Source organism: Mirounga angustirostris, unplaced genomic scaffold, assembly GCF_029215605.1.
Source record: "Mirounga angustirostris isolate CCGP_5_RB_7025 unplaced genomic scaffold, mMirAng1.0.hap1 SCAF_6, whole genome shotgun sequence".
Lineage (NCBI taxonomy): Eukaryota > Metazoa > Chordata > Mammalia > Carnivora > Phocidae > Mirounga > Mirounga angustirostris.
This window is the reverse complement of record NW_026991714.1, coordinates 43,707,557-43,730,662: the sequence shown is the minus strand read 5'-3', so window position 1 is coordinate 43,730,662 and position 23,106 is coordinate 43,707,557. Positions and strand designations below refer to the sequence as shown.

The following is a 23,106-nucleotide window of genomic DNA, read 5'->3' as shown; positions in this document are numbered from 1 at the left end:
GTCACGAGGGTCGTGGCAGCCCTGCGGCTTGGGGTTCTCTGGCAGCCGGACTCCAGAATCCCTAAAGAGTGGAGCACGGGGGTGGGACACTGGCTTTCAGGGAAGGGACCTTGCAGAAGCAACGGCCCTTGGAAAGCTGAACGGATTGAAAAATCCATCCTTTGTTTCTCTGTTGCCCCGGAATGGGCTCTCCCACCCACAACAGGGAACGGGGGTGGTTTCTGGGTCAGCTGGGAAGAACATGGCCTTATCAGCTCAGTGCTTTCTGCGGCCCCAGAGGAAAACTGCAGGCCAGATAACGCAGCACAATGGATCATACACATAGAATTTCCGCTTGGCTCTGGAATGCACACCCGCCAGCAGGCGCGAGAGTGCCCAGCACCCCACCCCCGCTTCCTGCCACACCAACACATCCTGTCGTTGGCATCTCTGGCCTGGGGAGGCGGCAGGTGGTGATGGTGCCTGGTGTTCGTATGACCTGCGCCAAGCGTACACAGCCCTTCTGCGGACATGACCTCCTGTGAGCCCCGGGAAGCAGGCAGGGAGGGCAGGTGTGCACGTTACACAGAAGGTTACAACATCGGCGGCCAGGGGCCACATACTCTGTAGGCACATGCTTTGCAAACACTCGCATGTGTAATCCGACCACAACGCAGATAGGCAGCTATGTGGCCTGTCCATGCTACACTCCTGAGCTGAGGTCCAAGAGAAGGTAACTCTCCAAGGTCATGCAGCCAGAGGGGGGCAGAGCTCAAACTTGAGCCAGTGTCTATGCGACACTACGTCCCATGCTTTTCCAGCCCTGAGCTAGCGGTCTTGCCTCCTGCCGGCCATGTGCAGCCATGTGGTACAGCTGAGTCTAGAACCCGCCCCTGCCACCACCTCAGCTGCAAATGGCTTCCCCGTGATAGATGAACGGATGAGCGTTTGAAGATCACTAGGAATGCTTTTCATAAGTCACTTGGCTAATGACACTGACCTTGCACCTCTCCCTTTCCCCAGCGGGTGACTGGCTGCATCCTCTCCAATGTCAACACGCCCTCCATGACGCCTGTGGTCGGACAACCCCAAAATGAGACCCCCCAGCCCATTTACCAGAACAGCAATGTGTCCAGCAAGCCCACTGCAGGTAGGGGGACACCGGTGTGGAGCCGTGGTTCTCAAACCTCAGAATCAACTGGAGGGCTTGTTAAAATCCAGATTGCTAGGCCCTTCCCCAGAATGTGATTTAGTAGTAGGTCTGGGAGAAGGAAGGAAAATTTGCATTTTTAACAAGGTGACACCGATGCTCTGGTCCTTAAAATAGAGCATCAGAGAGAAGCAGTCACAATGAGAGAGAGACAGGGTTGATGGTGTGCATTTTTTCTTATATTTATAAGTTTATAATTCTAAATTATATTTATAAATTATATTTATAATTGCCTTCCTGGGAATTAAAGATACGAAAGGCAGCATTTTTCTCTGCCTCTTCCAAGGGAGTTGAGGATCTTGTCCAAGGTCACACATTGAGGAGGTGTCAGGACTCGGAGTCAAACCCAGGCATCTGCATTCAGAATCCCACACATTCAACCACCTCTTCAGTGGCAGAGAGCAAGGGCTCCAACATTTACCCAACACCGAGTCCTGTGTGCCCATACAATGCCCAGTGTTTTACGTGATTTCGTATTTTGTGCAGTAATTCTGTGATAAAGATATTATGTTCCCATTTACAAGGAGAAAACTGAAATTCAGAGAGGGTAAGTGATTTGCCTAAGGTCACACAGCTCAAAAGTAGAAGAGTCAGAATTCATGTTCAGGACTATTTGAATCCAAGGTCCATGTTTTTTCCAACATTTTTTTTTACCAACCCATTGCAAGAGACAGATCCTGGTATTACTTTTCAAGCCTAGAGACCATAAGCTATAAGGTTATTAGTATGTTCTAAACAGAGTAAGTCACAAAGTCTCATATAGCTACAAGTGGGGGTTCAGAAAAATTTTCTGGGTTAGAGCCCAGAGAGGTCATCAAAAACCAGATCCCTCTCAGCAAAGCAGGATGTCTGATTATTATAAAGTCCATCTTCGTGGGAAGGAATGAAGGCTAAGGCTCATATTAAAAAGTGAAAAAAGCAAATATGTCTTTTAAATGCAGAGTATGAGCCAACTTATGGTGTACAAACATACCTGCATAATGCATATTTTTTTAAGTGGAGGAGAATAAATAATATGCCAGTGTGTTAGTGGTGGTTGTCTCCCAGGATGGAATTATGGGTGCTTTTTATTTTCCTCTTTATATATTTTCCTCTTCTACATTTTCCATTCTTTGACAGTATAATAAACACGAGCAGAACATATAATCCGGTCTGTGGCTCACAGTGCTTGTGCCTTGGACTGTGAACGGGAAGGAATGTTTGCTGTCATATTTCTGTTCTTTCTCTCCACCTTCCTGCCTCCCACTACCCCCACCCCTGCCCCCTCCAGGGCAACCCTATTGTTTAAGTGGCCCAAATGCCGGGCTGTAAGTTGTGAGTGGTTCTCTCCCTCTGTCCCTGTCTGTCTTGCTCTCTCCCCTAGCCAAGATCTTGGGGAAGGTGGGAGAAAGCCTAAGCCGGATCTGCTGTGTCCGCCCACCAGTGGAGCGCTTCACCTTTGTGGGTAAGGGAGCATTCATTCATTCAGCAAACACCTCCCAGCACCTGCTGTGGGATGACTGTTGATAGAGCAATGATGGAGAGAAAACAGAAGCAAGCAGGAATGTCCCCAGGCTCGCAGGGCCCAGCGGCATGACCCGCCTGGCCTGGGGCTGCTGAGACCTCAGTGTGGTGATGTGCTCATTCCCCACCCCACCCCCACCGCCCCACCCTCACACACAGAATGAGGCCACATGCCTAAGAGTTTTCAGGAGCCCAGAATCCTCCCTCTGGTCCTCCCAGCTCTGGCAGCGTCTGCCTCCCTGCTGATAGGCTACCAACACCCATGCTCTTTCCTTAATTCCGTTTCTGGCTCTTCCCTCAAGGACTCTGCATGGATGAGAATATCCAAGTCACTGGGGCTCTTTCAGGATCCCCCAATTCCACTCTGCAGAAGAGCTGAAGGTCTAGACCTCATTCCTTTGACGCTTTGAGGCTGACTTCTGCCATTTCTGAGATTTCTGAAAATTCCGCCAATTTTCCAAAAGGCACTAAGAGGGGTGGCAGAGGAGGAGAGGAGATGGGGGACCAAGATGGTGGCTCTGTGGTTTTTGTGCACACCGTGAACCCCTGTGCCGGCATTGCACACTTCAGAGCACAGGTCAAAGCCTCTGTCTCCTCCTCTTTCACAGGCGCCTGCTGTATCTGCCATCTCAACACGCTCAGCTTGTTCTTTGAACCAGGCAACCCCTAAGGAGAGAGGGCCACCTCCTTGTGACTCTAAGAGCTGTTTCTTTTTCTTTTTTTTTTTTTTAAGATTTTATTTATTTATTTGACAGAGAGAGACACAGTGAAAGAGGGAACACAAGCAGGGGGAGTGGGAGAGGGAGAAGCGAGCTTCCCGCCGAGCTGGGAGCCCGATGCGGGGCTCGATCCCAGGACCCTGGGATCATGACCTGAGCCGAAGGCAGACGCTTAACGACTCAGCCACCCAGGCTCCCTAAGAGCTGTTTCCCTAAGTTTAGAGGACATTGCTTTTGTGGACTACCTCCCTAAAATACAGAAAGAAACAGAAGGTGCTCAGCATGAGTGTGTGTGTGTTCGTCATCGGCTTCCCAGCGAAGCTGTATAATTCTTAAAGGCCCAGAAATGTGAATTCCTGCCGTGGAGCATGAGGAGACGCTCCCTCTCCATTTTAGGCTGGACTGCTCTCCATTCACTGTACTCAGATGCTCTCTGTGCAGGGAGGGAATGACCCCCTACCCCCATGTGCTGCACCCCATCCCACTCACTCCGGAGGAGGCCCCTGGGCCCACCGCGTGTTGGGTAGCAGTCAGTCAGGCCCCTCATGCTTCTCCGCTTCCTCTTTCCTCCCTAGATGAGAACGCCAATCTGGGCACGGTGATGAGGTACGAGGAGATCGGTAAGTGGCCGGAAAAGCGGGGACGCTTGGGGCTTCCTGCCTCTACCGGGGGCAGAGGGGGGCAGGGGAGAAGCTTGGAGCCCCTGGGTTGTGTTTGCAACAGGGTCTACTCTCAGAACGATGGCTTCCAAACTAGAGCAGATTCTCAGTTATCTCCCACCTGGCCAGTTCCCAGGAAGTAGCACTGGCTGGCTTGGCAACGTTCCCTTCGGAGCCTCCCCTCTCTCATCCAAAACACGTGGAAGTTAAGCTTCCGCGGCAGCCAGAGAGACCTGTCTTTGGCCCATGACACTGAGTGAGGCGGAGGAGCTCCCCTGTCTTCCTTTTTTTTTTTTTAAGATTTTATTTATTTATTTGACAGAGACACAGCGAGAGAGGGAACAAGCAGGGGGAGTGGGAGAGGGAGAAGCAGGCTTCCCGAGGAGCAGGGAGCCTGATGTAGCACTCGATCCCAGGACCCTGGGACCATGACCTGAGCTGAAGGCAGATGCTTAACGACTGAGCCACCTGGGCCCCCTGGGCCCCCTCCCCTGTCTTCCTTATCTTCTTCCTTATTTCCGGGCTCGGAGGGCAAGGAGGAGAGAGGGGCTGAGAACCACCTGCACAGCTTCCCGGCAGCCGTGGGCGGGGGCTAAGGCACCCACTGTCTGTGTGAGCGTGCGCAGGCCCAAGGCCAGAGCAGGTGGACGGTGCCGGATGGGAAGGAGCTGACCCACCCGTGGAAATGAGCGGAGTCCCGCGGAACCCTGGGGAGCAAACCAGAAAACTGAGTTCTTCCCGAGGTTCCAGAGCGGGTGAGAGACACAAGTGTGTGAAGCTGGGGAAAGAACAGACAGCTGTCAGAACGGAGCTGGAGTTGACCCCGTACCAGGTGACAAGGAGGGTCAGTGACAACTGGAATGCTTGGAGCTCTAGCATGAGGGGCAGCCTGGTGTCTAGCAGACACGCCCAATCCACAATCCCAGCTGCAGAAATACTCCAGGCCATCCGTTTCCTGCTGTGCCTCCGTGGAGGGCTGGTGGGCAGGTGTGCGTGCTGGGATCCTGGGAGCGGAGGACTGTACCCGGAGCCTCATGCTCTCTCCCAGGCGGCCAGGCAGAGGTGACATCACTTCAAGGAGTGTCTCTGGGTCCTGTCCTGTGATCTGAGGAGCCATGGTGTACCTGAGTTGGCGCCTACTGTTTTGTTAGAACCCTTTCTACGACTTTCAGGAAGTATGCAAACTGGTTGTCAAATGCAGCCAATACGAAACAACAGTTAAGTACATTGTATTAACAACAGTACACTGTATTAACAAAGATCCTAAGTCCTCCAAACTCCTCACTTCTGAATTATGTTCCTGTATTTTATTTTATTTAGAGATTTTATTTTATTTATTTGAGAGAGAGAGAGAGAGAGAGTGAGAGAGAGAGAGAGCACAAGAGGGGGTAGGGTCAGAGGGAGAAGCAGACTCCCTGCCGAGCAGGGAGCCCGATGCGGGACTCGATCCCGGGACTCCAGGATCACGACCTGAGCCGAAGGCAGTCGCTTAACCAACTGAGCCACCCAGGCGCCCTGTTCCTGTATTTTAATGTCCTTTATTTACCCGCCCTTCACCATCTTAAGGCCACAAAAAGCAGCAACGTGGCTTCCTGGTTGCTCCCCCAAAACAAGGCAGAAGCATTCGGCTCCAGGTTCCCCAGCTCCCAAATACGCCAAGGGCGAGGAAGAGCAAGCCCTGAACTCCCACGTCCTGCAGTTCCGCACCTGGCCCGGAACGGCGCTCCCTGGGAGGTCTTCTTGAGCAGCCCAGCTCAGAGCAGTCTTTAGACTTGCAACTGTATTCAATGTCGATTTCTCCATTTCTTGCGTTCCTTGTTCCAGAAAGCATTTATTGCGGCAAGCTTCAGCCATGACCTTGTTTACGTTCCCGGCTGGTGGGCCAGTGTGTGAGGCCACCTGCCGGGAGCGCCTCCGCCCACAGAAGGGCAGGCTGATGAGGGTTTGCACAGTTTGCTGCCAGGCCTGCACCCTCAAGTTCCTCATCTCTCCGCTGCCTGGTGAGGGGCAGGGCTAGCCTGATCCATTCTTACTCTTCTTTCCAAGTAAGGAAAGCGGGGCGGCCACAGCTGTCAGGATCGATTCGTGGCCTGGTGTGGTCCAGCTGGCCGTGGCCTCAGGGGGCAGTGGGAGCTGGAAAGGGCCCCGGGGCCGGAGCTTCACAGAGCCAGGATTCCTGGGCGGGGAGTGTGGTGGGACAGCGCTAGTTCTGCCTCCTGGCTCTGGATCCCTGGGTGGGGGTGAACCTGGGAAGGAGGTGGAGCGCAGAGCAGGTGGAAGGAAGCTGCCTTGCTTCCAGACTGTGTGCCGGGAGGCCCTCTGGCTCACGAGTCCCCTTCTTCTTTTTTTTTTTTTTTTAAAGATTTTATTTATTTATTTGACAGAGAGAGAGAGAAATAGCGAGAGCAGGAACACAAGCAGGGGGAGTGGGAGAGGGAGAAGCAGGCTTCCCGCTGAGCAGGGAGCCCGATGTGGGGCTCGATCCCAGGACCCTGGGATCATGATCTGAGCCGAAGGCAGACGCTTAACGACTGAGCCACCCAGGCGCCCCACGAGTCCCCTTCTTGAAATCCCCTTGCACCTCGCGAGAAGGAAAAAGCCATGTTCTCCTAGCTCAGCTAGCACCTATGGCTCCGTTTCCATGTTCTTAAGCCACTGTCTGCTCCTGGGGGGTGCCCCAGACAGAAGGCTTTGCGGGCGGGAAATGCTAGCTCTAGTCTCCGGCAACAAACCACGAGAGATCGCTGCTGCCCTCCAGCGGCCATGCGTGGGATCCCAAGCTCCGCTAGGGCCTCTGGTCCGTGACAAATGCATCTGTTCTGGTCCCGCAAGAAAGGGTGGAGACCTCACTTTTTAACTTTCTGTGCTTTGGCTTTAAAAAAAAAAAAAAACCAACATTGTACTCGAGTGGGAAAGGGAGTTCCTGGCTTGGGAATAGAAAAGAGATTTATTTTTATGGCTGTAGAGCAGGCTTTCTCAACTGTGGACCATTGACGTTTGGAAATAAGCAATTCTGTGTCGTGGGGGCTGCCATGTATGTGCCTTGCAGGATGTTCGCCAGCATTCCTGCCCTCCACGCCCCTCTCCCTGGTCTTGACAACCAGAAATGTCTCCAGGCATTGTCAAATTCAGGAGGCAAAACGGCCCCCCACTGAGAGCCACTGACACAGAGAAAGCCAGGGGCCGGCACATCCTCCGGACAATGCCACCTGACTGAAATTTTAGGCGATCAGAGTTACCATACAGAATTACAGGCAATCTCTTTCCACAGAAAGAGAACTCTGGAGCCCTGGGCGGTTCCAAGTGGGGTGGGGGACAGTAGGATCCCAGGAATGAGCCCAGTGTGGCTCCTCTCAGCCATACGAAGACTGGTTCATCTCCACAGATGGGGAGTTGGGCCAGAAGTCCCACGGCATAACATGGAAGGAGGGAGACACCGCTCCCTCCAGGACCCTGGGCTGCAAAAGCAAAGGCCATAAGGGCCAGCAGAGCCATCCCAGACTGCCCAGAAGGCTCTTAGACCACTTGCCTGCATGGCCTCTGTGGGCAGCTTGTCTGTGGTTCATTTATTCATTACATTCTGAGCGCCTACCATGTGCAGGTCATTCTGCCAGGCCCCGGGGGTAGAAAGATAAATTAAGGTCCCTGCCCCTAAGCAGATCTTTGGGCTACAGGATGGCATGGAGGAGAGAGGAGGCTGCAGGAGTATTTAGGAACAAAGACCACAGCGCTCCACGGGGCTCCCTGAGGGCGGGATGCGGGGTTGGGGGGGTGGGGGGTGGAATGAGATACTGACACTGTTGTCAGTCCAGCGGCCTGCCTTTTCCGTACCATCTGGAGATTCCCACAGCAGGGACAAGGTCACCATCTGTAAGTCCTTGTCAGGTCCCCGAGCGAGCTGTCACGTCTCAGGCAGGCAGACCTAACCGCCATCTCTCAGCCTCGGTGCAGGGTGGCGGTGGTCTCTGGAAGGCTCGGAGCTGGGCTGTCTCTCTCACCGTTTCGGACAAGATGCCCACAGCCTCTCGCCGGAGGGCCCAGGATGCCTGGGAACCAAACACTCCACACTGAGTCACACCCCGGCAGGGGTCTCTCCCCACGTGGTCCTGAGAATCCCAGAATCCTTTTTTCCCCCATTGCTCTGTTTTAGTAAGTCAGTCACTTCGCTGCCTGTCTGGAGGGGCCTCGCTGGGATGATGCAGAGTGGGCTGGAAGGGAAGGAAAACAACGGACTAGCAGGAAGTGCACCTGGGATGGGGGTGGGGTGGGCTCGGCCTTGCTCTCAAGCTCTTTGCTGAGGACAGTGGCCCCGGAAAGAGAGGACATCCGATTAACTCAGCTACTGCATGGGGACACTCGATGTCCCCCCAGGCCCCCCAGCATTCCACATTTGTGATGAAAGACGAAGCCTGGATAATGGACAGCAGCAGGGGGGCCAAACTCTGTTGGCACTTGAGTTTGATACGGAGAAGAGAGAGCCCCTCAGACTTTAGACAAGTCACATAGCCGGCTCTGTCTCTCGGAGGATGCCCAGCCATCCTGGTTTAGCATGGAAAGACCCATGTCCCCAGAAACCCCTCGGTATCAGGCAAACCAAGACCCTCCCTGAATGAGTAATTCCTCACACAGGGGACAAGAGTGGTCTGTAAATGAGCCGGGCAGGCAAAGGTGTCTACACCGCACACACCATGGTGCAGGGGAGCCTGGAGGACATGGGTGTTGGAGGCCCAGGAATCGGAGACTTCTGTATTTATCAGCGGCGAGGCTGAGAGTTGCATGTTTTCCAGGTCTCCACTCATCCCTGTGCCAACTTTGTTCCCTCTCCCCAGAGCTGCGGATCTTGCTGCTGTGTGGCAGTGACCTGCTGGAATCCTTCTGCATCCCCGGGCTCTGGAATGAGGCGGATGTGAGTAGCAAGGGCCCTACAGCACCACGCACAGCTGCCATGGGGAGGATGGGGAGGGGGTGCCTGGTTTCGGCCTCTGCTCTTCCCTCCCCCCACTGCCTCCCTCCCCAACCCGAGGGTCTCATCTCCTGTGAGCTTCCAGGAGGACAATCCATTCTCGTCACTATGGAAGAAAATGCTCACCTATCCCAAGCTTTAGCTCTGACTGCATTTTTACACTCACTCCTACTCGGGCTTGCTCCTGTAAAGCCCCTGGGGAAAACAATCGGAGTCATAGAATACCTTCTCCAATACCTTCTCCAAGTAGTACCCGGAGTGTATGTGTGTGGCAGAGGCAGGAGGTGGGGGAGGGAGGGATTTTTAAAAAAGCCTTGGCCCTTTTGAGATTATGTGTGTTTTGTTTTCCTTTGATTCCTTTTGAAGAGGTGGTAAATACCACCCTAGAATTCCCTCAACAAGAAAAAAGGGGTCAGGAGGGGAGGCATTCATGGCAAAAGGTCAGTAGAATCCTTCTAGCAATTGACTGGGGATAGAGGGAAACAGGAAGTTAAACTTATACCACTTAGAAGCTCAATGGACATCTTTTGTTGCCAGATCTGATGGTGATGTCTTAAACCAGCTCATTCATAAGTTACTCACTCTTGGTCTGTACATTCATTCTTGCTCTTTCATTAATTCATTCATTGGATAACCTGAGCTATTGCTAGTTCCCAATTCCATAGCCCCCCCCCTTTTTTTTAAGATTTTATTTATTTATTTGAGAGAGAGAGAATGAGAGACAGAGAGCACGAGAGGGAAGAGGGCAGAGGGGGAAGCAGACCCCCAGCTGAGCAGGGAGCCCAATGTGGGACTCGATCCCGGGACTCCAGGATCATGACCTGAGCCGAAGGCAGTCGCTTAACCAACTGAGCCACCCAGGCGCCCGCCCCCCCCTTTTTTTTTAAGATTTTATTTTTTTATTTGAGAGAAAGAGTGAGCAAGAGAGAGAGCACAAAAGGAGATGGCGGGGGAGAGGCAGAGAGAGAAGCAAACTCCCCTGCTAAGCAGGGTCCCCGATGCGGGGCTCGATCTCAGGACCCTGGGATCATGACACGAGCCAAAGGCAGGCACTTAACCAACTGAGCCACCCCCCTCCCACTTCCATAGCCCTATGCCAGTTGGGTTCTCAAGGCAGCAATTCCAGACCTAGTGCTTTTTTAATTAACTTGCTGTGAGACCCCATGCAAATCACTCAACTCTCTGGGCACCAGTTTGTTTCCAGTTTTATTGAGATATAATTGGTATGTAACATGGTATTAGTTTAAGATGTACAACGCAATGATTTGAGATATGTATATATTGCAAAATATTATCACAAATTTAGTTAACATCACTTCACATAGTACAACTTGCTTGTGCTTTTAAAAATCTATGACATGTTGGGGCGCCTGGGTGGCTCAGTCCTTAAGTGTCTGCCTTTGGCTCAGGTCATGATCCCAGGGTCCTGGGATCAAGCCCCGCATCGGGCTCCCTGCTCAGTGGGAAGCCTGCTTCTCCCTCTCCCACTCCCCCTGCTTGTGTTCCCTCTCTCGCTGTGTCTCTCTCTGTCAAATAAATACATAAAATCTTAAAAAAAAAAAACCTATGGCATGTTATCTATCACATTCTGACATTTACAAAAATAGGCAATACAGTCTATTCCCCCAAGTATCAGGTGGCAAGACATATACATATGAAATTTTTTCATGTACATATATGTACGTTTCTGGAGAGAGAGAGAACCTTCAGGATCAGCTTCCACATTCCAGCTCTATTCCAACACAGCTCATGACAAAAATCTATTTTGAGCCTCAGTTTATCCCATCTCTAAAATGGGTGTAATAATAGTGCCTATCTCATAGGATTGGGGGAAAATTAAATGAGATTGTGTACCTGAAGTGCCCAGCCTAGTGCCCGACACACAGTTACATACAACAAACGTTCATAAGCAAATTTACCTCAACAGACCCATGGACATACACACTGATATTCCAGGTGAAGGGTGTGAGTGCTAACATGCTGTGGGAGGACCGAGAGGGGAGGGAGAGTTTCCCGGAGGTGAATTATACTGTGTAGGGCTTTCATCTCCACCCCTGGACCATTTCTTGCAGGTGAAATTCTAAATCTCCTTTCGGTTCTGGATGAAATGGCTTAATTAACTTTTACTTTCTTTAACTTCACATGGTGCTGTGAAAGTAGTAATGTGGCCAAAATTGTGTACAAGATCTAGGTGCTAAAATAGCAGGACAGGTTAAGATAAAAAATAAGAGCAACCAATAGCTGTTGATTTACTGGGAATGTGACAGTGAAGGGGGAGCAAAACCCTCATTTATTCAGCTGTGTTCCCCCGTGGTTGGTTACTCTGAAGATTCAGAGCATCCAGCCTGGCTACCTGAGGTAGAGGGGAAAAAAAAAATCAAGGAGCTGTTTCCTTACATAACGAGTATGAATCTCAACCCACAAAAGAGGTGTGCTAGAAATATCACCTTTGATTTATTTAAATCAAATTAAAATTCAAGTCCAAATCTATTCCACAGGGCTGATGGGAAGTTAGTCTCAATTATTTTTTTTTTAAGATTTTTTTATTTTATTTTTTTATTTATTTGAGAGAGAGAGAATGAGAGACAGAGAGCATGAGAGGGAGGAAGGTCAGAGGGAGAAGCAGACTCCCTGCCGAGCAGGGAGCCCGATGCGGGACTCGATCCCGGGACTCCAGGATCATGACCTGAGCCGAAGGCAGTCGCTTAACCAACTGAGCCACCCAGGCGCCCCAGTCTCAATTATTATAGTACTGACTAGCAGAACCTGAAAGGCTTCTGTGGGCCCTGAACGTGAACATTAGTTCATCAGGACGCCTTCCTTGTCTGGACATTCTTGGTCACTTGGAGGTGGTGGGGTTCTGCAGGGCTCCTGGCCGAGTCCAGAAGCCCAGCGCCGGGCCCCACCCACCAATGATCATCAGGACTCATTTTCTTCTGAGGTTTTGCCCCTAGGGTGCTGCCTGGGAGGGAGGAGAGGGTGATTTTCACAGATCTCTAGCTTCTATCTCTGGGGGTGGGGTGGGGAGGGGGGGGGATGGAGTGGGGGAAGCAGAGAATGCAGAAACTCTTCTTTCTCTTCCAAAGGTATCTTTCCTATTTTCTCTCATCCTAGATATCTAGTGAAATCTCTTCAGTGAGCTTAAAGCCGCTGACTGCAAAGCATTATTTTCTGCCCTGCAAATGAGAGAGCAGGGTCTGGTAAAGGGTCTGGTTCTCTGCTAGAAATAGGGTTGGGCTGGGTAGAGGAGGATGTAGGGAACGCACAACTAGTTAGTAACTCCGAGGATTATTCCACTGTCCTTGTTTGCAGAGGTTGGATCTCAGGGTCTAGAAAAGGAAGGTCTTCCTTTAAAGACTGGGTACAGTGTGAATCCTGCTTATTCTACTAGAAAATTCTACCATCTGGAGTTTGCCTGGAAGGGCTCCATTTTAGGGTTTTCAGTTCCTAACCATGAGATTACCAGGGATGAGGTATATGAGACCTTTCTCTATCCCGGGTTTCTTCATTAGCTGGTGTCCCAAGTGATACTTGTTGGCCACAGACCTCTGTTTAGTGACCATGAGCCCAAACCCCTGAATCTGCCCATGACTGGGGACAGGAGGTGGGCAGAAGAGCCAAGCTCCTTGGGAAGGTCACAGGCCCTGGCTCCACACCCCAGCCTCCCATGTTCTTCAGAATCCTCAGGATTCTGATGACAGGAGAGAAGCCACAGGTCTGGGGAGAAATAGGAGTCTCTCCACCCTTCTGTAAAGAAAACTCAAAGCGGGCTATGGAGCAGCTTTGCCCCCAGCTGGGCTGGGAAGCAGCTGAGTTGGTCTGTCCCGCAGCGGGCTTCCTCCAGCATGGTCACAGATTCTCTGGAGTCCATCTAGCTCTTGCAATTGGGACTCCTGAAGCAGTGCTCTCCATCCAGACGTCTAATCCCACAGCCAAAGGAACAAATCCACCTCCTAACTCATCCCTTGGGCATTTCCTATTAGGCACAAAGCTCCATTAGCCCACAGTGCATTCTGACCTCCTCTGACCAATGACACACCCATCCCCTTACATTCCAGGGGGAGAAAATTCCATACATATTCATCAAGTTTCTCTCCATGGGATGCAACGGAGCTGCTGGTGCGGCCTGGCAGTTGGCTTTTTCATTCGTGATTCCTGATAGAATTCAAGATCCAGGCTCCTGGGCTAGCCTTGGAGAGCGGCACCCCGGAGTGGGGGGTGGGGTGGGGGCCAGCCCTTCCCATCCCTGGGTTTTTATTACAGAGTCGGTCTCCCCTAGGGGACCTGATTTTTGCTGTGCACATCCTGGCACCAACACGAAAGCAGGTTTCCAAGCATGGAGCAGGATCTCTGGGAAGTCAAGGCCAGAGATGAAAGGGTCAGCCGTGAGCACACATTTGTGAAGCAGGAAGCTGTTACACTCACTCCCCTCCCCCAAATAAAACCAGTTGTCTAGAGCTCTTATGCTGTCAGCTGCTTTGTCCATCATATTACAATGGAAGGCAGTCTGGCAAATTAATTCTGATTCCAGCATTCTTTCCTTCAATCAATCTTTCCACTAATACTTACTGGTTTTAGACCCCAGTATGAATATAAGCACGTTATCTGTCCTTAAGGCACGTGCAGTCTAAAAATGCATTCGTTTTTTCTATTGCATGCGATAAAATTGTAAAAAGTTTAGAAGAGTTCCTGAAACTAGTAAGCGCTCAATAAATGTTGGCTGTTATTCATCTGTTGGTTTTAAAATATTCGTTGAGTACCTACCAAGTGCCAGACATGGCTCTAGGCCTGAATGAGCAGAGAAAACAAAACAAAGCTTCTCACTGTGGGCACTTTACTTTCTAGGAGGGCAGAGAGAAATAAACACTTTGATGTTTTCTCCTGGATTAGCTCAGTTAACCCCCCAGCACACTCCTGGGAAGTGAAATTGCACAAGTCTTCAGATCCCTAATCCATAAAAGACAGTGAGAAGGATGAGAAATATATATATTTTTTCATAGCAGGCTGCAAGAGGGGAGCACTTGAGCTGGGCTTTGAGTAATGGGCAGGATTGGGTTAAGTGGGTGGAAAGAGATGGGCTTTTGGGGTTGAGAGAAGGCTGTAAAGGGTCTAATGGTGGGAACAAGAGCTTCTGAGGAGATGGTTCTGGCTGGTTGAAAGAGATGGTTTATCTTGGTCTTTATTTGAGAAGCTTTTGACTTTTCAGCAAACAGGCAAAATCATTAAGTTTAATGATTAAATGTATTAGCTGCTTTCAAATGGCATTTGCATTTTAAATGAGCAAGGGGCAATAATTAACCAAAAGGAATGAAAATCTGAAGGTGGAACATTAGGCACCAGAGATGGGCAGGTAAGGAAAATTGTGTTTTCTTTTTCTTTCTTTTTGTACTTCTTGTAACCTAGCATTCCACGGGCTGGCTCTAATTGGCTGTACCCTACATTTTTCCAGCCAACCAGCCATGGGCTAACTGCTTCCTACATCCACCAGGGATGAGAAAACAACCAAAGAAAATAAACAGAGGAAGAGCCTGGGGCACTAGCCACTCCAGAAGAAATCCCAGGGCTCTGGGACTCATAGAGCAAAGACAAACATTTGGTCTTTCAGGCTCAGATGGTTTTTATCAGACAGTCCAGCCCCAGCCAGGAAGCCCGATGGACACTTCCACCCAGGGGGATTAGGCCCCCACACTGATAAAACCAATGTCAAATTTACAGGCTCTAGGGAAGGAGGCTTAGCTCCTATCATGGAAGATTCTGGTTCTCATGTGAAAGATACTGTTGGTTTGGTTTTCAAGCTTTTGACTTGAGTCTGGAATCTCTTGCCTTCCCACAACCCCCAGTCAAATTGGAAATGGGAATGGGGATAATTTCCTCTGGAAAACCCCTCTGAAGGATCATTCATTTATTTGCACTTAAGAGAGCCATTCTGGAAATGCCTTCCCACTTTCTCAACCCTGATCATACTAACCTCTTGCCCTGCTTTCCCTCCAGAGAGGAACAGAGGTCAGAACAAGGGTGGAGAATTCTTTTGCCGAAATGGGTGGGGCATATTTCAGAAACCCCTAACCCACTATGTGGCTTCTGCAGGACACCATTCCTTGCATCTTTTGCAACCCCGTTGAAAGAATACAAAATTATATACTCCAGGGGGCGATGTACAGTAATGAACGGAGGAAGCCCATGCTAAACCTGGACAAAAAATAAGAATATATTTTCAAACCAAAAAAGTTTCAAGTCACTAAAATGTGAGTCTTAAGAAATGGATCTCGAAGAGGTTTGATGTGGCAGAAAGAGCCTTTAAAGCTGACCAGAGTGGGTTCAAATCCACTAACTAGTTACTATATCTGAGTCTTGATTTTCCCATCTATAAATGGAGAACTGAGGCACATATCTCAGAAGACCATTGTTGTAAGGATTAAGTGTAGTGATCAGTAAAGCTCCCAGCACTGTGCTTGGCACATAACAAATAGCTTAATGCCTGTTTGTTTCCCTCCTTACTAACAGTCCCTTGTCTGTCGCTGAACATCCTCATCTGGAGAAGAAACACAAGTGGGCTCAAGTCACCCATGTACTGAGAAGAGAGCACTGTTTGAGGGAGATGGTCAGGATTCTGAATCCTGATTTCAGAATGATCTTACAGAGGGTCCACTTACACTTGCCTGGGCAAATCAATGTAAATTGGATCCTGTTGTCAATGGGAGTCAAACCTTCTGTTTAAAACACTCTAATGACTTCTGTTTGCAATTGGAATGAAGCACCATCTTTGATCTGTTCCTTGTCTATTTTTCCTACTTCTCTGTGCTTCAGTCTTTTTTTTTTTTTAATATATTTTCCTACCTCAGGGCCTTTGCACTAGTTGTGACCTAACTAGGAGTGCTCTTACCCCAGATATCCCTATGTCTGGCCCCTTCTTGTCATTTTGGTTTCAACTTAAAGGTCATTGTGTTTTATATTCAGTATTATACTTAATTCCACCTCATGTATTCTTATTTACATTTTTGTTTATGAGTATACTAGCTCTATGAGTATACTAGATTTACCTGTCTTATTTGGCAACACCAGGAGAGTGCCCCATTTACCATTTACACGACATAAAAGTTTGTGGAACGAAAGAGTACCTCCTCCTTGGTTGGAGGAGCTTAGCCCATAAGAGAGTTTAAGTCTACCATGAGATGTGGCCCAAACTTTTACAAGTTACCCATAAGACATTAGCCACTACAAGGTATTAGCCACTTAATATAGTAACCTGCCCTCATCCTTCATAGCAATAGATACACTTGAAATCATTAATCATTTGTTTAATGCCTCCTCCTAGGTAGTGATCGATCCAAGAGATGAAGCCCTCTGTCCCTGGTGCCCAGGAAAGTACTTGGCTAAGAGCACAGGGCATCCCCAACCCAAAGCATCCCTCTAATCCAACAGTGCAGATATTGAAATTCAGCCTCCTGGAAAGATGATGAGAACTTCACATTCCTTCCAGATTTGCCACCTGGGTCCTCATGAGTGTTCTCTCTCCCAAGGCCAAGTTGCTTCCTGCCTCAACATGTCTCATATCCTTCCTTCAGATTCCCCACATTTGGGGAAGCAGAGTCCACCCCCTCCCACTTCCTCTCCCCATCCCCACCCCTGCCTCCCCTGGGGAGCTTTTGACCAGAGGATGAAAAGATATGATCAAAACGCTGTGCCTGTGAGCAGGAAGTTGAAACAGGATGAATGTTATAGACCCTCACCTCAGGCATGACCGGCCAGAGCTCAACTGAGAGGGCCACTATATGCTGGGCGGGGGTGGGGGGTAGGAGAAGACTCTACCCTGATCTTGCTAACTGTGGCGGGGTAGTATGGGGTCACACTGGTCAGCATCAGGAAAGGGACTTGCCGAGCAGAACAGCTCTGCTACCTTGGCGACTCACCCACCTCCCTACTCCCGAGGCGGAGAACTCTTCATGAACATGCAGGAGACATGGGCCCCCCTCATGCTGGAATAACAGCTCCATCCCAGGGGTCTGAGCACACTCCTGCAGGCTCCATGGGCAGGGAGAGCCTGAGCACCCTCTGTTTCCTGGGGTCAGATGTCCGCCCCAAGCCCCCGCCCCCCACTCCCCAGTGCACAGAGTGACGTGCTTGTCCTCATTTTTGCTGGAATCCTCAGAGATGCTTGTCGCACGAGTATCTCATTTTGACCTCATCCCAAACCAAGCCAGAGAATTAGCAGCTTAGGCAACTGCCAATGTGATGTGAAGCATCAATTCCCCAGGGGTTGGTGCACATCAGAAGGATTAGGGAGCTTTGTGAAGAGAGAGGCTCCAGCCCATCCTAGACATGTTGGATCAAAATCCCTGGGGTGAGGTCTGGGGGCTCTACTTTTGTCATTGGTTTTAAAGCTGCCCCAGGTGCTTCTGCCCACCAATCAGATCAAATGTGGGAACCTGCAAAAGTAAGCTCACCCTTAACTTATCATAGGACCTGAGAGTCTATCTTTTGAGTAACTTCTTTGGGTCTCCCAGAGCTCCCATGAGGTACTGTGGGCTCGTCGCCAGGTCCTGAGACAGAGTTTATGAGCTAATGGCTCGGCCTCAGCTGCCAGACAAAACTCTGCAGGAATCTACTTTTTCAACAGCACCTATTAAGCATGTATGAGGCGCCAGGTCCTTCTCCTCTGGGGACACAGTGGTAAACCAAACACACAGTTCCCTGTTCTCATGGAGGTTACCTTTATAGAAGAGAGAGAAAGAGACAAAAATCAGGTGGAACAAAGAAAATATATAAGGTATTAGATGGACATAAAGGCTAAGGAGGAGCAGCAAACCCAAGAAGGGGCAGGGACAGTGCAGGTGTGGATAGCCTGTGGGTCTGCGTGCATGGCCACACAAGTTGAAATAGCCTGGTCTCACTGAGAAGGTGACATTTAAGTGAAGACTTTTGAGCCAAGGAGCAGCACAATCTATTTTAATACACTCGGTCTGGCTGTTGGGAATAGACTGAAAAAAAGGCAAGAGAAAAACACGGAGACCAGAGTAATCCAAGTGAGAGGTGATGGGGATGAATTAATTTTCTGTTGCTGAAGATTGGTGGCTTAAGGCCACACACAGGGGCGCCTGGGTGGCTCAGTTGGTTAAGGTTCTGACTCTTGGTTTCAGCTTAGGTCACGATCTTAGGGACATAAGATCAAGCCCTGCATAGGGCTCCATGCTCAGCACGGAGTCTGCTCAAGATTCTCTCTCCCTCTGCCTTTCCCTCCCCCTTTGCCCCTCCCCCTGCTCGCTCGCTCTCTGTCTCTCTCTCAAATAGATAAATAAATAAAATCTTAAAACAACAACAACACACAAACACATTTATTCTCTTACACTTCTGGAAGCCAGAGGTCCAAAATAGGTTTCACTGGGCCAAGACCCAAGTTGTTGGCAAGGCCACATTCCCTCCAGAGGCTCCAGGGGAGAATCTGTGTCCTCACCTTCTCCAGCTTCTAGAGCTGCATCGCTTGCCTTCCTTGGCTTATGACCCTTCTTTCCATCTTCAAGGCCAACAGTGGAGCATCTTCAAATCTCTCTCTACTCTGTCTTTACATTATCTTCTCTCTTCTGTGTTAAATCTCCCTCTGCCTCCCTCTTGTAAGGACACTTGTTATTACCTTAGGGCTCACCTAGATTATGTAGGATAATTTCAAGATCCTTTGCTTAATCACATCTGCATATATGTTGCCATATAAGGTAACATTCACAGGTCCCACAGATTAGGACCTGGTTATCTTTGGGGGCCATTATTTAACCTACCAAAGGAGGCTTGGACCAGCAGAGACTTGATGGAAATGGTGAAAAACGAGCAGATTCTTGGATTTGTTTTGAAGCTGGAATCAATTGGGTACCTTTTAGGTAGAATGTGGGATGTGAGAGAAAGGGAGGAGTCCAGGAAAATTCCCAGGCTTTGACCTGAGTAATTGTGAGAAGAGAGTTTCCATTTCCTGAAATGAAAAAGACTACAGGAAGACTATAGGAAAAGCATTTGCGGGTTATGAGGATTGGCTGATTTACTCATTGATTGATGTCAGAGGGTTTGGGTGCCCATGGACATTTTAGATTTGGGGTGCCCCACTAAATAGGCATACTGAAAAGGCTGCTGGATATATGAGTTTGAAGTTCAGGAAAGAAGTTATGCCCCAGGTATTAATTTGGGAGCCTTCGGTCTGTCTCTAATGCTTTGAAATTGAGTGAAATCATTAAGAGTATGAGTGTAGCTAGAAAAAAGAAGAGGTCCAAGGATTGAGGCCCGGGGGACTCCAATGGGTCAAGGTTAGGGACATGAGAAAGAACCAGCACAAGAAGACCAAAAATTGCAGCTGCTGAGGTAGGAGGAAACCAAGAGGGGTGGTCTCCTGGGGGGCAGGCGAAGACAGGAAACGGGGTTTGGGGGTGGGGGTGGGAAGGACAGCTAAGTCCCTGCACGAGATGGATGCGTATGGGACGGAGGGCACACCTTACCACCTCTAGAACATGGCATCTCTCCCCACCCCCAGACGCACACCCACACAGATACCCTCTAGCATGAAAATCAAGCCCGGTGTCCTGGGGTCTAGGCAAAGGAGCAGAAAAGATCTGCAGTCTCTGACCCGAACTCCCACAGACGTGCAGCTTGGATGTGGTTAAGCTGTATGTCTTGTTCTGTAGACCCTGTCTCCCTCGCTCCGTCTGTGATTCCCAGGGGGCAAGTCTGTCACCTGTTTCTGGAAAAAGAAAACATCCCAGGCAGCAAGGTCTCCATCTGCTTGCCACCCACTGAGCCACCTGGCACTGTTACTGATTGAGTGTTCAGATAATAGCTCCTGAGTGGGAGGCAGCAGCTATACTAATGTCATCCATAGGGTGTCCCCGTAGGGTAACATCCCCCGCGAGGCCGGACTCCAGGCGGAACCGTTGTTTTCAGGCTTTCACTGAGAATGCTCACTTTAAATAGCCCTCTTCGTTCATTCATCGCTTATGGAACATCTACCAAGTCCTCAGAATCACATTGAAGGCAGATCCTACATTACGCCATGTACACCAGGTATCTTGAGTCATCTACCAAGAGAGGCAGTTGAGGAATGTTCGTATGTACCAGCTTGGATAGATTCCCTCCCCTCTTCCCCCTCCCGTCCTCTCCTCTCCTCCCCCTTCTCTTTTCTCTTTCTCCACCCTACCACTTCCCCCGGAGTTTTAAGCAGTACTTAGACCCCTGGTCCTCAAGCTGGTTGCATATTGGAATCACCTGGGAAATTTAGACAAACTATTGATGCCTGGGTTCCATTCTCCGAGATTCTAACTTTCACTGCTCTTAGATACGAGTTGGGCTTTGAGTGTTAAAAGCTCCTCAGGTGATTCTCGTGTGCAGCCAAGTTTGAGAACCAGTGCCTCGGGTTACCTTCTGAGTAGTGAATACCGGTGCAATATTCTAAAGCTGTGGAGGAGGAGTGGCTTTACCTCCAACTCCTTGCCCTGCCTCTCCCTAACATTCCTGGTTTATAGGACAAATGCTTGGTGCCTGTTTGCCCCACCTGAGCACTACTGACAGATGCAGCATGCGGTATAATGCTCTGTCTCTTCCAAATGGCATGATCCAATGGGGACTCTGATATTCTATACCTGGCTTCTAACTTCTCTCCACAGCTTCCCTCCCAGGGCACCTTCAGCCAGCTTTCTGTATCAGCAACATCAGAGTTCCAGCTGCAACTCTAGCCCCAGTTGTAAGCAATGGGAGAAGTAGGGGAAAGGTGGCTGGAAATACCCAAGGGCATGTGCACACATGCTTGGGCACACACATACGTATGCAAACATAATCAATGAATCAGACTGCGAAGTGGAATTCTGCTCGTATCGAAGTTGTCTGATAGAGAAGAGGTGGCCACAGTGCTCCCTAATGTCTGTTTCTGTGGCACTTATTAGGAGGAAAAACCTGGGTCCCTTGCCACCAGAGTGGGTCTTGCACAATGAGCTGCCCTGCTTAGAAGCAACCTGTCTCCCCCTCCCTTTTCACTGCATCTGGGATCCTTAATTGGCAAGATTGAAACAGTAATATGCCTGGGCGAGATCCAAGTCTATTAAATGCCATAACTTTCAAGCTTTTTGAAAATAAAAATTGGCCCGAGTTTCCAGAAAGCAACTTGGTAATAGGTCTTAAGATTTTGAAATCTGTTCAGTGTATATCCTTTCATCTAATCATTTTACTTCTTATCCTAAGGAAATAGAGATGTGGCAAAAGATTTATATATAAAGATCTTCAACAAAGTGTTATGTATACTTGCAAAAAATCAGAAGTAACTGTACACATTCTATAATACAAGGTTGGTTTAATATATCATGTATATCATAGTACAGACAATGAAATAATCAGACTGTTAAAACTTAATTTTTTCAAGTAATTTTTAACAGTGTGAAAAATACAGTATAATACTAAATAAAAAATACAGATAAAATGATTAATTTTTCAGTGTAATCCAGTTGTAGGTATATACACTTATTTATAAAGAAGGAAACACTGGACAGAACACACTATGTTAAGAGTAGTTATCCAGATTGTGCGGTTGTGATTGATTTTTTCCCCCTGAATTTCCCAAGCTTGTACTGTGTGTATAACCAGAAAAAATAATTTTTTCTTCATGAAAAGGTTTCATTTCTCATTAGGGCAGCAAGCATTTATCAGAGGCTGATCTCAGAAGTGACCCCATAGTGATATTCTTTCTATCACTGCCTGTGGGCACACAGGCGTTCTAAGCCCTTCCATGCTCTTCATCACCCTTGAGTCCCCAGCAGCTTTGACATGGGTGAGCCAGGGAGCATTCAGCCCTTCTCAATAGTCCGGCTGGGAGTAGGGGTACACTTGCTGGGCAACGGGACCTGTGTCGCCTGTGAGGGTGTCTACCACGTAAGGACTACGTGTCATTCCTATTACTCTTCGGCATAATGAACTCAGTGGGAGCCTCAGGAATTGGAGATGCCTAGACATGCAGGAGCACATTTCTTCATTCAGTCTAGAGGTATTTATTAAGCATCTTCTGTGGTGCCAGGCAAAGTTCCCACTCATTCCACTAACACTGTTACAGGTTGTTACTTGAAAGAGCTGACTGGTAGGGTTGAGAAGGCAAGCTTAGGACCAGAGCTTGGGGTTCCACATGGAAGATCATTCCACCTGCTAAGTAGTTGCTTAGTAGGGGTTGGAGTCATGGATGCACCAAACGACGCTCTCTTTGTTTTTTCAGATGGAGGTGATTGTCGGGGACTTTGGGATTGTGGTGGTGCCCCGGGATGCAGCTGACACAGACCGAATTATGAATCACTCCTCAATACTCCGCAAATACAAAGTGAGTCCTCCATCTCTTTGCTGTGGCGTGTTCCTTCTCTGAGGGGCCTGTGGGGTGGTGGGGGAGGTGGTAGGGGGCAGCGAGGAGTTTTAAGTGTGAGGGGAGGGCAACCTGCTTTCTGTGCTCTGTCTCCAGAATAACATTATGGTGGTGAAGGATGACATCAACCATCCCATGTCTGTTGTCAGCTCAACCAAGAGCAGGTACGTTTAACAGCCAGAGGGACCTTGGTCAAATGGGCTTACAAGTTTTAATACAACTGGCTCTTACCATTTGCTGACACCTGCTGCCTGGTATTTAGCCTTCTTTGGGGACCTCAGGTATTTGTCCCCCATTATCTACTTCTTTTTTTTTTTTTTTGGAGCGAGAGAGAGAGTGCACGAGCGGGGGGGGGAGGGGCAGGGGGAGAGGGAGAGAGAGAGAGAGAGAATCTTAAGCAGGTTCCACACCCAGCGCAGAGCCCAACATGGGGCTCGATCTCACAACCCTGAAATCACGACCTGAGCCAAAATCAAGAGTCAGATGTTCAACTGACTGAGCCACCCAGGCGCCCCTCAGTCATTTACTTTTAAAGAGGGAGATGGATCATCAGCTAGTTTTACCTAGTTCTCGGGAGGAAGAGGATGTTTTTAGTTTGAGACTCTTTAGTTTGAGGTGTTTATTGTATTAATGAGAGTATAGGCTAAGCTGCCATAACAAAAAGAGCCCAAATAGTCATAGTTTAAATAAGAGAAATGTTTATTTCC

At 49.2% G+C, this 23,106-nt stretch overlaps 1 protein-coding gene across 3 annotated transcripts in view; it reads left to right on the top strand.

Moving 5' to 3' along the window:
* NMNAT2 (nicotinamide nucleotide adenylyltransferase 2) overlaps positions 1 to 23,106 on the top strand; it is a 187,551-nt gene that overhangs the window by 156,046 nt on the left and 8,399 nt on the right. For 2 of the 3 annotated variants that reach the window (XM_064594216.1, XM_045877297.3), the window contains exons 7-12: positions 1,003 to 1,129; positions 2,553 to 2,633; positions 3,987 to 4,031; positions 8,900 to 8,976; positions 22,259 to 22,360; positions 22,496 to 22,563. In XM_064594216.1, coding sequence (XP_064450286.1) covers positions 1,003 to 1,129; positions 2,553 to 2,633; positions 3,987 to 4,031; positions 8,900 to 8,976; positions 22,259 to 22,360; positions 22,496 to 22,563 — 500 coding nt within the window. The remainder of the gene's footprint in view (positions 1 to 1,002; positions 1,130 to 2,552; positions 2,634 to 3,986; positions 4,032 to 8,899; positions 8,977 to 22,258; positions 22,361 to 22,495; positions 22,564 to 23,106) is intronic. The other variant, XM_045877298.3, reaches the window with a different exon arrangement.